The sequence below is a fragment of the Cardiocondyla obscurior genome, linkage group LG03 (assembly GCF_019399895.1).
Source record: "Cardiocondyla obscurior isolate alpha-2009 linkage group LG03, Cobs3.1, whole genome shotgun sequence".
NCBI lineage: Eukaryota > Metazoa > Arthropoda > Insecta > Hymenoptera > Formicidae > Cardiocondyla > Cardiocondyla obscurior.
The window spans coordinates 5,557,239-5,569,660 of NC_091866.1; the positions used below are offsets into that span (position 1 = coordinate 5,557,239).

A 12,422-nucleotide genomic window follows, 5' to 3' on the forward strand; every position below is an offset into this window, starting at 1 on the left:
TGCGTGTGTTTCCGTTGCGATATCCTCCGGATGAGCGGCGACGTCGTGGAGTTGTACGTCGTTCGCGGTAGAGCGACAGAGACCGAACTGACGGATAGAGGAAACTGTTTATCAGAATGCTCGCCGTTTATCAGAACGACAAGGTGCTCGAACGATAAGCTTGTTCGGGATAATCGTTGAATGAGCAATTGTCTCGTTACTGCATTACTGATTAGAGGTGCACGGAGTTGCGCTCAATCTTGACAACTTCAAGGATTGTCACAAGTAAGGTAGATAACGCTAATGAGAAAAGTCTCTTTCTCTCTCTCTCTTTCTTTCTCTCTGAGAATTTATATAGGCAACAGTCTGAACAATCTAAGCTTCCAGTAGAGTTAACGTTGAGAAATTTATAAGCATAACGTTTAAGACTTATAAGAGAAATCATGAAGACTTGAAACTTGCATCGAAAGTTTACTTTATTCGTGTTTTCAGATGAAGCAGCATTCTGATAAACCAAGTTTCACTGCTACTTAGCGCAGTCTCTTCGATTTCGATTACGCAATCGCCGGCGTGCGAAAATGACTGTCGATTCATCTTTCATTTAATCCAATGTACGGGAACAATCGTCTAGATCGATCAATCTGCTTTTCTTTTCTTTCTTTTTGTCTTTTTTGACGGCGTTTCTCTCGAGCGGCAGCAACGACACGGCGAGATACGTGCGTAAGTGCGTGCGTGGTGAATAAAATTTGAGAGTGCGGTGAAAGTCGTTGCACACGCCGGCCAGTGAATTTGATTCGTGAGTGTCGTTCACGTGCGGATGCACGAGAGCGATCCTCGTTTGATTTCGCTTGACACGTTCTGATAAACGCTTGGATTTTTCCCGGCCCGTTTGTCACGCCTTTAAAGAGCATAACAGCGATCTCTTAGCAAACTCGATTCTCTCACGGCACCCTTTTAATTACGTCTCAATTATGCCTTCCTTCTCGATCTCCGTTATCGAGTCACGCGATCTTAAATCGAACGATCCGTTGTACTTCGCGGTTTGTTACATAATACACGCGAAAAATAAAAAAAAAAGAACGTCGAGGGGAGTTAATTAACACTTGGACTTTTAGCGGCTCGTTTGCACCGTCAATTACTCTACGAATTCGGGACCAGCGTTAATTGTTCGTGACGCTGAAGGTCTGCGCTGCTCGCCGAAGACTTTTACGCACTTACGCAAGCGTCACCGGTCAGACGAACCTTCGAGACAACAATGATGTCATGCCGCATTGAAATCGCTCGCCGCTGATGCACGGATTACGCATAAATAGAAAATAAGTATACATGACGCGCGTATAAACATGGACATTCTTTTTTTTTTTTTTTTTATTCACGAGCAACGTCGTCCGATAACATCTAGACTCAAATTGCATTGTAATCCTTGCGGTAAAAGTAGACTGCTGTAACCTAAATTTTAACCCCGCTAAAAGAAATTTAAAAACTTGTTACTATTATTTGATGCCCGAGCATTAGAGCACCGAGCGAGGCGTACTTTCGTAATTAGCGGATTTCCCGATTATGCTCCCGGCAATTTTTTTTTTTCTTTTTTTTCTAACATTTGCAGCGCAAGTGGGCCATTCCGAAATGCGCTGCTAAACATTTTTCTTTCTTTTTTTCTTTTTTTAAATCATTTATTTCATGCCACTCCTGGCGCCTCGCGTGTCGTTTTGTCGTAATTGGTGAATTCCGTTTCAACGCTTTCTTATGCCGTTTCTCCGTTTAACTCGCGACTCGTGCGGATCGCAGCCGAATTGGCGCGACGAATAAGATTAAAAAGGTGAGGAATTCGCGAGGTTTGTCAAAGGCAGATACGCGGAAATAAATTACGCTAATACAGGTAACGTTCGCAATGAGAATGTCAGGCGTACGAGACACTTTCACCGCGCGAAATTCTTTTCTGGATCTTCTCCGACGCACAATGCATGACCGTCACCAGTCTTTCCACTTGGGTTAAATTGCCTTCCTCGCCACGGGACGACCTTAAAGGTCGTGTTTCGCGAGTCACGAGCAATTAAACATTTCGTAATTTATTGCTCGTTACTTCGGTACATACCAAGGTTTGTTTGCGCGGAGCATGTTTAATCGAAGCGATTAATTACCACCTGCGACGATGAGAATACGAGGTGCATTCGCACACATGCGTTTGTGATAATTACAAAAGTAACAAATAACTTGATCTCTCAATCGACCTCGTTAAATTTTTAAGTGAAATAGGATGCCCTCGAATTTTATTGTGGTAAAAGTTCGACAAATATATGAGATCAATCACGTAACAGGGACGATAAAAGGGAGCCGAGAATGCAATCGACCGAGCAGCTGCGACCAGAGCAGCTGGTGGGCCTGGTGGCCCGTTCGGCTGAGGGCACGGCCGCCAAGGGGATGCCGATCAAGGGCCACGAAGACCTCTGGGTCGAGATTCAAGCGAACACCTTTCGGAACTGGGTAAACGAGCACCTGAAACACGCCGGGGACGCGGGCGGCGGTCCCGTGCTGGACCTCGCCGAGGACTTCCGGGACGGCACGCGTCTTTGCGCCCTGGTCGAGGTGCTGACGAAGCGCCGGCTGCCGCGATGGAACCCACGACCAGCGAACCAGCACCATCACCTAGAGAACGTGTCCACGGCGCTGCAGGCCATCGAAGCCGACGGCGTGAAGCTCGTCAACATCGGTGAGTAAGCCACGTGCATTGATTTCGAAGTAGAATAAAATTAAAAAATTGAATATTAAAGATAGGAAACGCTTTTAATAAATCGTGATTAAAATAAGATTGGCGGCAAGTCTAAGTATCGAGCGTGTAACTTTTCAATTACATTTGAGCAGGTTTACTAGATGACGGAAAAATTACCGTCGCGTCGTTCGAACCTTGACATTTTTATCATCGGTGATGCAGGCAAAGCACTGCGTTTTATACGGTTTGACGAGAGTCGCAAGGGTATAACGCGAGACGAAGGCCGTCTGTAGGTCCACGGTCGCGCGAAACCATCAAGGCGTTGCGCACCGCTCAACGTCCAATTACGCTCCGTAATTGGAACGGAGTTATGACTTGCGTTTACAATGTATCCTGAAATATTCAGCTCGCCGTGATTCGCACTGAAACGCGAATCGATTTAAACTTCCATTATCCAGTTCGGTTGGTTTGTTTTACCGCTTTTTAATCATTTCACATATATTGATACAAATGCTCGCGAGAAAGAGTTAGGACGGCCCGTAGTTTCTTTCTTTTCTCTTTTTTCTCTAATCAATTAAAAAAGAATTGTCTCACAACTCGTTTGTCAACGAGAGATATGCAATGAGCTATGTGGGTGAAGTTTCCCTCTTATTCATTCGGCCGCGGCGCGCCCAAGTGTTAGACAGAGATATGCGTGTACACGTGAGACGCGTTATTAATAATGATATGCAATCAAAGTACGAGGGAGCCGCTACGACGCATTCCATAGGTAATGAGCAATCGTTGGAAATGCGCTCTTCCTCCTCTTACCGCGCGAGAAATATATTTATCATGCATCATCGAGCAACCTGCCCGCGCTGACCACGTACAATTTTTTTTTTTAATTTTTTTTTTTTGAAGAGATGCGTAATACTTTTGAAAAATAGTTTCCCCTTAAAATATTGTTCGCTCTTGATTGCACACGTACGGGCAAATTGCGCAGCGATCCAGTAATCTCGCCGCGATCATCTATCAGCTTAAGCCGAACTTCCCCGCGTTCTTCCCCCGCAATTTTTCTGTTCTCGGCTTGATCTCGCTCTCCCGAGTCTTTTTCTTAAGCCGCTTGCCGTTCGAGCATGTCTCGAATTTCGAAATGCGATATTCGGCCTGGCCGCTTGATCAAAGTCATTAATGGACTAATTGCACTTTTTATTCCGACAATAAGAATAATTCGAAAACGTGAGTCGGAAGATGACTTTTCTACTCGGAAGTCGGAAGTGTATCGGCGGCGATCCGGGCCATTACCTGCCACACATGGTGGCTAATACGTTTTCCTCGGATCGCAGTGTAACAATAATAAAGCAACGCAACGTCAAGCCAAGCCGCTTGTGAGTCAGCACGAGAGACGTACGTGTAATCGTTTCGAATATGCGGGTCATCGTCGAGCGAGTTGTCCTCACCGTCGCCCAGAGGTCTGCGTTTCTGCAATACTTTTAATCTCGCGCATGACGCCGCAAAACGCGACACCTTCGCGTCGCGAACAGAGAACCTTATCTTCCTCGCGATCGAGCCGTTCCTTTTTTCGGCTGAGCCGTGGATACAGCGGCGACGAGAATTTTTCGTCGAGCATAAAGCCACTCTTTTGAAAATCCAAGCGGAAGTCAGGGTGCTTGCGCGAGTTGATAACTTGCGACGTACCGTTTGCAGATACGGTGTCAGTCTCTTATTTCGCGTCACACCTTGCAAATCTGCGCTTCGAGGTCGTTGCCTTACCTGAGTCGTGCCGCCGGTGCCTACGAGGCCGCGTAAAACTACGGCCACGTTGTCGTGTGCATTGCGCGATTATTACTGCATGATTCAGTTCGCAGTGGCGCGAACGAGATGAGATGCACGTTTATCTCGCAGCTTTTAAAAGCAAAAACTGCACACGAATAATTTGCCTACAAGGCGAGCGCGCTTTAATCTTATCTCGATTATTACATTTCCATTATTTTTATTGTATTAATTGTATTGTCCGATTTATGAAAACTGTTTATGAGAAAAGATTTAATTATTTTAAAACAGCTTGCCTGAGCTCTCGTAACTGTAAACGAGCGAATGGGGTTTATGTGAGATCGCAGGTTTACAATAAAATCAATTAAGGAATCCAGATTTCACGCATAAAATTAAAACTTTTAATAATGAGAAGCTCTTTTCAGGAACTTTGCGGAGTTAAAGAATTTACGAAAAATCTTTTGTCGAGACGTTTAAAGTGTGCAAGGCCCATGTATGCCTTGAGTATGTTTGAATATCTTTACATTAATCAATGCAAACTGTAATCGCAGGGATTTAAATCTTCAAACTTGTTCTTTAGAATCGTTGTAAATCTTTCTTCTGTAATTACGACTGCGGAATGATGCCGCGTGAACACGCACACGTGCTTTCTCTTTCTCTCTTTCGCGGTTCCCCGAATTGATGCGCTTTTTCCTTTACGTACCGACCAGGCCGTTCTTTCCAGATAAAGGCGAAGAAATTCAGACCGGCGCGGCGATAAATCAAACTGATTTTCTCGCTCGTTTGACTTTGCTGGTTTGCTGGTTCTCTTTTATATCGCGGTGTACGGTATGAATTGCACTAAAGTCGATTTCCCTGGGTTTTCAGGTAACGTGGACATCGTGAACGGCAACCTGAAGCTGATCCTGGGCTTGATATGGTCTCTTATTGTGCGGTACCAAATAGGCAAGTCCAAGTTCCCGCCGAGAAAACTCATGCTCGCATGGCTCAAGGTCAGTATGCGTTATAATTGCAATGAGCCTGACCTCGGCTCTCATTGCTCGCTCTTAAAGAAATGCAAAAGCTATTACTTTAGCGTGGCCCGATCCTTTCCGTCGGGGTTCACTTACATCGCATTACGCGAGAACGTGTTTTCGTTACGAAAGAGTTCAGAGACGCCAATTGCATATGTGCAGTATACATATGTTACACGCGCTCACGTATTTTTAATTATGCAGGCACATGTGCGTATGCACACGCGCAGTGATTTATACGCGAGAGAGTGTGATCCTCTCGCGTACCGGCGCTTGTCGTTTAATTGCTTACTAATAACCGTGGATGGAAATAACACCGTAACTCTTCTAACAGCGACTCTCTTTTTCAGGCTGTTCTGCCGGAATGTAGAGTTAACAATTTCACGACCGATTGGAATTCCGGCGTGTATCTGAGCGCACTTTTGGATTACTGTAAGCCCGGCTTGTTCCCTCATTGGCGTCAACTCGATCCTAATGATAGGTAAAAATGCAAATAAATTTCTTTTAATTAAAGTTTTGTGCATGTAGCTGGTAATTAAGAAATTATTTTATGCTAAAGTTGAAAAATTTTGGATAGTTTTAATATTGATTTACGTCAATTTGTAGCGTTTACAACTGTCGGAAGGCCATGGAGATCTCGAAGCGAGAATTCGACATCCCCATGGTGTTAGAGCCGGACTATCTAGCGTCACCTTACCTAGACGAGCTCTCGGGGATGACCTACTTATCGTACTTCATGAAGGAGGGCTCGCCGGGCTTCCACGCAACGCTACGATGGGTCAATTCGCAATTATCACACACCTCAGTACGGAACTTCACGGTGAGTGGAGACGAGGCGTCCTGGTAACAGTACCTCGGTATAATATCTCACGGTGATATTCAATTATCCTACTTTCACAGACGGACTGGAACGACGGTCGAGCGCTATGTGGAATCGTCAGAAATCTGGGCGGCTCGGCGCCACCCTACGAAAAACTTGTCACCGATTCTTCCGCGTGGGAGCATAATTTACAAATGGGTAAGATATAAGTTGGTTTTGCTTGCATTAAATTAAATATATATTCTGATATAAGTTTTACATCTTTTCTGTAAGGCATCGATGGCGGCAAGAAGCTGGGCGTAGAGCCAATTTTAAAAGCGAAGGACATGGCAGACCAGAATGTAGAGCATTTAGGCGTAATGGCATACGCGGCGTACTTTCAGTGGGTGAAGCCTCGCCCTCAAGCAAGTCAGCAGATAGCCGTGCACATCGATAGCACATCCGCTCGAGTGCAACAGCCGGTTGGTTAAGTCATTGTTTGTTAATTATACCTCCACTCCATCACTAATCGGCGTTGACGAATTTTCGCCGTCACAGTTTCTTCCTTTTAGTCTCTATCAAATCTTTGTCCGTACACGTCGCAACTTATTTCGATAATAAATAAATTTTATTCAACTCAATTGCAGGCGTATTTCAAACTAGAAATGCTCACCAAAGATGTGAACACGAGAGAAGTACGCGGCGAAATAATCAGTCCCAGCGGACGTGTAGAATGCAGGCTAACGTGGAGTGGAGTTCACGGCAAAGGCACTTTCGTACCTACGGAAGTAGGCATGCATAAGGTATATTTGGTTAAAAGAATGGCATGAACAGAAAATACTTGTTTTATTACATAACTTAAGACTTGTATTTTTAAGACGTCTACATTTTTTTATTCTAATTGTGACAATTAAATAATTTTCTGTGCCTTAATCTCGTTTCTTTGCTTTTTAGTTGATGGTGTACAACGATGGCGAACTTGTGAATGGATGTCCGTATTACTTCAGGGTTCTGCCGCCTTTAACAAAAATCAAATCCCCGGGCATGGATCCTTGCGCTATAGGATCTATCGTAGAGGTTCTAGTCAACAGTTACGGTATGTATTTCTGACTATATAAAAAGATCTGCTTTTAACGAATAAAGTGAAAATAACGGAACTTCGCATTTAGGAACTAGTCACGACGGTATCGATGTAACCGCATGGTCTCCAACCGGAAGATCGCTGCCGTGTCCCGTCAAGGAAAAAGACGGTGTGCACACGGCGACCTTTCAACCCGACGAGACAGGTGAATGGAGTATCGCGATAACGCACAAAGGAAATCACATACAAGGCGGTCCTTTTACTTGCTTCGTGTTTGACCCGAATGGAATCAAGGTAATATTATAAGACATTTTTTATTAGCAGTTTGTAAATAGAAACGTGTTTTTTTTATTATCTACATCCGCTAATTTGTGTTGTGTTCAGGACATCAGATTTAATAATGCAATTAATTCGTGATTAATAATTTATAAGCAGAACCAGTTTACACGTTGCCATCGTTGTCTGTGATAATTACATTTCTCGTATTAAAAATATGAATAAATATACTTATCTTTTAATTATTTTTATTTTATTACAATCAGAATAAGTTGAAAATAAGTTTTTAATAAAATAATTTAATTTAAATAGCTTTTGGACACCGACGGTGCCATGCCTGGACAACCTTTCTCTTTTATTATCGACGCGCGCGGAACTGGTGGACTTGGTGATGTAATTATTGACATTGTCCATGACAAACAATCAGTACCTTATAGAATAGAGGATTTCGGACACATGCAGTACAGAGTGTCTTTTGTGCCTAACGACGATGGCAAGTACCGAGTGTATGTGTACTTTAATGGTTCAGATGTGCGTGGCTCTCCATTCTCTATACGTGTGGGAACGCAGAAAGGCTCTCGTAGATCAAAGGAGTCTACGTCCAGCTTGGAGCGGTCCAAGATATCATCCTTGGAACGACGTATGAACGGATTGAACATGTCTGCGACAGAACAGAACAGTCCAACGCAGAAAATGTATACCTCGACCGCGTATAAATCCATCAGTCCGACGCAACGCGGTTACTCGCCCATTCACCAGACAAGTCCGACGTACAAAATGTCAAATAATTACGTCACTGAGAATTCTACGGTTTATCACAGCGCCAACTCGCTAAACCGTACTCGATCGCCGAATCATATCAATCACAGCCCCGTGCAGAGGAATATGCACAGTCCGTCGGTTTTAAAGGAGACAAAAGAGACGTACAGCAGTAGTTCATACAACCATCGCTCGAGATCGCCGAATCTGCAAAGTCCCAGCTTTATTAAAGAATCCAAAGACATTTATTCGTCTAACACGCTCAACAGATCAAGATCGCCGAATTTGAGCCCAACCGCTCACATTATCAAAGAGTCTAAAGACATCTACAATTCGGGATCCTTGAAGAGATCACGCTCGCCGACGCGCAGTCCATATCGCAGCGCGACGCAGAGTCCCGTAAGTCGTAGCTTTAGCCCAAGAACCGGCGAGAAGGATGCATCTTTCAACAGGCGCGGATCTACGGAGAACGGTGTCGTCGATACCAGTAGCAACGTGCGAGTGTCTTCAATGGTAGGTAGCACTTCGAGACGTGATTCTTGGGATGCGATCGCCAAGACAAAATCGTTGCTATCGTATGGCAGTCTCGAATCGCTCGCAAATTTGACAAATAATTCGCCTACCGCGGAAAATCGTGGCAGTCCGAATGACAATTTTTTAAACAATAATTACAAGAACGCGCAAAGTTATACTGCTAAAAATATATCATCACACTCCGCAACGACAACTCACTCATCCGTACAGAAATCATCGAGTCCCGATTACGGTGGAAATCCAAGATATGATGGTCAGACGACTGCTCGTACGCATGGCATCCTGAAGAATAAGAATAACAACTACTACGGCAAGATCGCGGACACGACGGATGGTACTTCGACTCACGACAAGTATCTGAACAACGGCGGTGCCGTCTATGTATCTGCGTCATCTGGCAAGAGCGGAACGGCTGTCGCCACCGGAAGTGCTCTGGAAACATTGCCGGTGCACCGACCAACCACTTTCAGCGTCAACACCGATGTGGATCCCAATAAGGTGTCCGTCACCGTTACCGGTAATTCCCGTTACGACTTTCGGCGTTAACATTGCGTGTTGCGAATATATAATAAAGTTCGATTTTATCTCCCATAGGTCCAAATGGCAAAACTGTGTCGATACAGAAATCGAAGCTGCGTGGTTTGACATATACCATCACCGCTGAGGAGGTCGGTGAACACATGATCCAAATTTTAATCAACGGCCAGCATATCAAAGGATCACCCTTCAGGTTTGTTAAAGAATACTTTTATCTTGAAGCAAAGTTTAATAAAACATTATTTTTTAATGATGAAAAATTATTTTATTTAAAGCCTACAAGACTTATAAAATTATTTGAACTAATTTGGAGAATTGTATTTAATTTTAGATCGCAGGCGTATAACGCCCGAGCAATACAAGTTGGCAAGATTCCGAACGGAGTGGTGAACCAGCCTGTAGAATTTGAAAGTACGTATTCGAGTTAGTCGCGAACCCGTAAGTTTGACTCTGATAATAAAAAATGGTTCTGCTCGTCAGTTGACGGATCGAGAGCCGGCTCGGGAAACTTGGAGATCCTCGTGAACGGAGGTCACGTCACGAGTTTCGTGAGAGCGCTAGGCAATCAACGTTTCTTGGCATCGTTTGTTCCTCACGAAGCGGTTACACATCTGGTCGAAATGACGTTCAACGGGGAAGTCGTCCCTGGTAAGTTATTTTATGATTGAATTTCAAAGCCTCTTAAAAAAACAAAATTTACACTATTTATCTTAAAGAATTTAATTACAAGAAGCTCGAACTTATTTAATAAATTATATCCTTGTGGTTTTAGAGCTCAATTATTATATTAAATCGGCGCTAAAAACTTAAGTTCTTTTAAGAGGCTTCGGTAAAGTTATTATTAAATGTCCTGATATTGTAATCACATAAATTAAATATGATCCCGGATATTGGATGCTTTGCGGTAATGCGAGGAATGGAATATCATTAGAGCTCGATCGTTTATCTCGTTTCGTTCGCGTAAAGTTCCGCGCTGACTCGTACGTGCTCGGTGCTTCGCGATCAGCTACCTTCGCCGCAAATATCTTAATTTTCACGGTGTGGTTTTTAGCGCGCCTTTCTTTTGTCAAATTCCGACGCGCGAACACGACCTCTCGACTCGTCTTCGCTAGAATAAATTCTTACTGCGTACGCATGAACGCACGTGTGCTTGCGTCTGCACGTGCACGTGCACGGGCACACGTATCCCCTGGAATGCGCGATAGTCTTTGCCGTCGCCATTAAGGAAGCTGGAATGCATACTCGACGTTGAAACGTTGTTTAAAAGTACACGGCGTGCGAACGATGATTTAAACCGCCAAGTAGTTATCGAAAGTTAATGTATACTCAAATTAAAATTAATATGGTATGTATAATTAATAACCCTTGCTCTTGAGCGAGTTGAGTCATTTCACAAGGTAAAATTGCATTGTGATTTAATGATCTTTTAAAAAAATTTCCATATTTTGCTTTACTTATATTTTTACTAGAGGTAACAATCAGTAATAAGATACAGAGCTCGTGTTTCTTTGCAAAAATTGTTTTTATTATAATTTTTGTTACATATTTAAATAATACAATATTTGTTAAAAAATATCTTGGCAGAAGTAAATTATTAATTTTTTTTATCTTCTGCATAATATTAATATCTATTGGCGCGCAATCGTTCTCGTGTACTTAAAAATATACAGCGTGTACGAACGGCATTACCAAGCGATATTACTTGATTTACATTCTTATTTAACATCGATACCCTCAAGTGTGCTTTTTCTTGAAATATTTGCGAAAGAGACGAGGAATGTGCAGTGCGTCGAATTTAAACATCAGCTCATATGCAGGGAAGTGTTACGCGCGGTTATTAAATGGCACACAATTGGCACAAATCCACCTTGAGTTCCGTCATGCTTCGTCACATCAATAAGTAATATGTCTTTTTTCTCACGCCTTGAAGTGTAATGATTACTCATGGCAGTTTTATCGTGGAAATCATTCGTTGCTCTCCGTCGAATATTATAACTCTTTTCCTACGACTTATAACACCATTGGCACCGGTGGAGCTATCTCTGGGCTCGATTTCCGATGGCTATCGTCCGAACAGAGAATGTTGCAAGCATGACTTCCGGTATTTTCTCGCCCCCCAGCGTTCTCCGGCTTCACGCTCCGCGCAAACTTTTAAAGACGGCCTCTGCAACCGGCGAACGACGGGTTTGCAAAATATCTGCGCTATCTTGCTCAATGCGTGCGCGCCGAACGTTACAGCAAAGCGCGTTGCTTCTCTTCGTCGCCGAAGTCATTTCCAACGCGGATGGTTTTAGATATCGGAAGTCAGAGCCGCGAGAGTCAAGTCGAAAGTTGTTCAATTCGGAATTCTCTATGAGGGAGCGCGGGGTTTTCTTTTCTCCACCGCCATCCAGGCGAGTTTCTCGGCCACGCGGAGGACGTACATAATTACCGCACTCTTCCATAATAAGTGTCCTCGGCACTTATCCGGCCGGGAATGGAGGAGCAGCTCGCGATCGAGTTCATCCGCGTCCCAGGCATGCCAGAGGCAAGCGTGTCTCTAAGTCAGCGGGTCATCCGGCAGGTCGTTGACTTGCGATTTCACGCATTCACGTCACGTCCCACTGACCCATATCCGACGTCATCGTACTCCTCTCGACCCTCCTGAACGAATTTTTTTCTCTTCCCCCCGCCGCTCGCCATCACAATGCGCGTGGACCGACCGCTGATCGGATGAGAGGTGACGTGTTCTCGCCGTCCGTTTCTCGCGCCGTTTAAGTAAACGTTACCGCAAGCCTTCGTAGTAAAAGTCGCCTAGAAACGCGCATCCAGCGATCGTAAGAGCGTAAAGAAATTCATCCTGTAACCTTATATCCGATTCGATTCATCTGCATTCCGAGAGGTTCATCGCTCAAATTGAAACGCTTAGATTCGCGACCGTCGAAGTGTTAGGCTGAAGTACCAGGTCGATCGGAGAATCGGATTTCTTTTTATTTATAAGAA

At 44.0% G+C, this 12,422-nt stretch overlaps 1 protein-coding gene across 3 annotated transcripts in view; it reads left to right on the forward strand.

The window, feature by feature from the left end:
- The window catches only part of Jbug (filamin-type immunoglobulin domains fbug), a 28,473-nt gene that overhangs the window by 218 nt on the left and 15,833 nt on the right, over positions 1-12,422 (forward strand). For all 3 annotated transcript variants that reach the window (XR_011547734.1, XM_070674894.1, XM_070674896.1), the window contains exons 2-14: positions 2,298-2,689; positions 5,309-5,433; positions 5,805-5,935; positions 6,061-6,274; positions 6,355-6,472; positions 6,548-6,735; positions 6,901-7,056; positions 7,208-7,349; positions 7,423-7,628; positions 7,923-9,420; positions 9,498-9,633; positions 9,772-9,851; positions 9,921-10,088. Coding sequence is in view for 2 of the 3 variants with exons in the window: in XM_070674894.1 (XP_070530995.1) it covers positions 2,320-2,689; positions 5,309-5,433; positions 5,805-5,935; positions 6,061-6,274; positions 6,355-6,472; positions 6,548-6,735; positions 6,901-7,056; positions 7,208-7,349; positions 7,423-7,628; positions 7,923-9,420; positions 9,498-9,633; positions 9,772-9,851; positions 9,921-10,088 (3,532 nt within the window). In the remaining variant the exon portion in view is untranslated. The remainder of the gene's footprint in view (positions 1-2,297; positions 2,690-5,308; positions 5,434-5,804; positions 5,936-6,060; positions 6,275-6,354; positions 6,473-6,547; positions 6,736-6,900; positions 7,057-7,207; positions 7,350-7,422; positions 7,629-7,922; positions 9,421-9,497; positions 9,634-9,771; positions 9,852-9,920; positions 10,089-12,422) is intronic.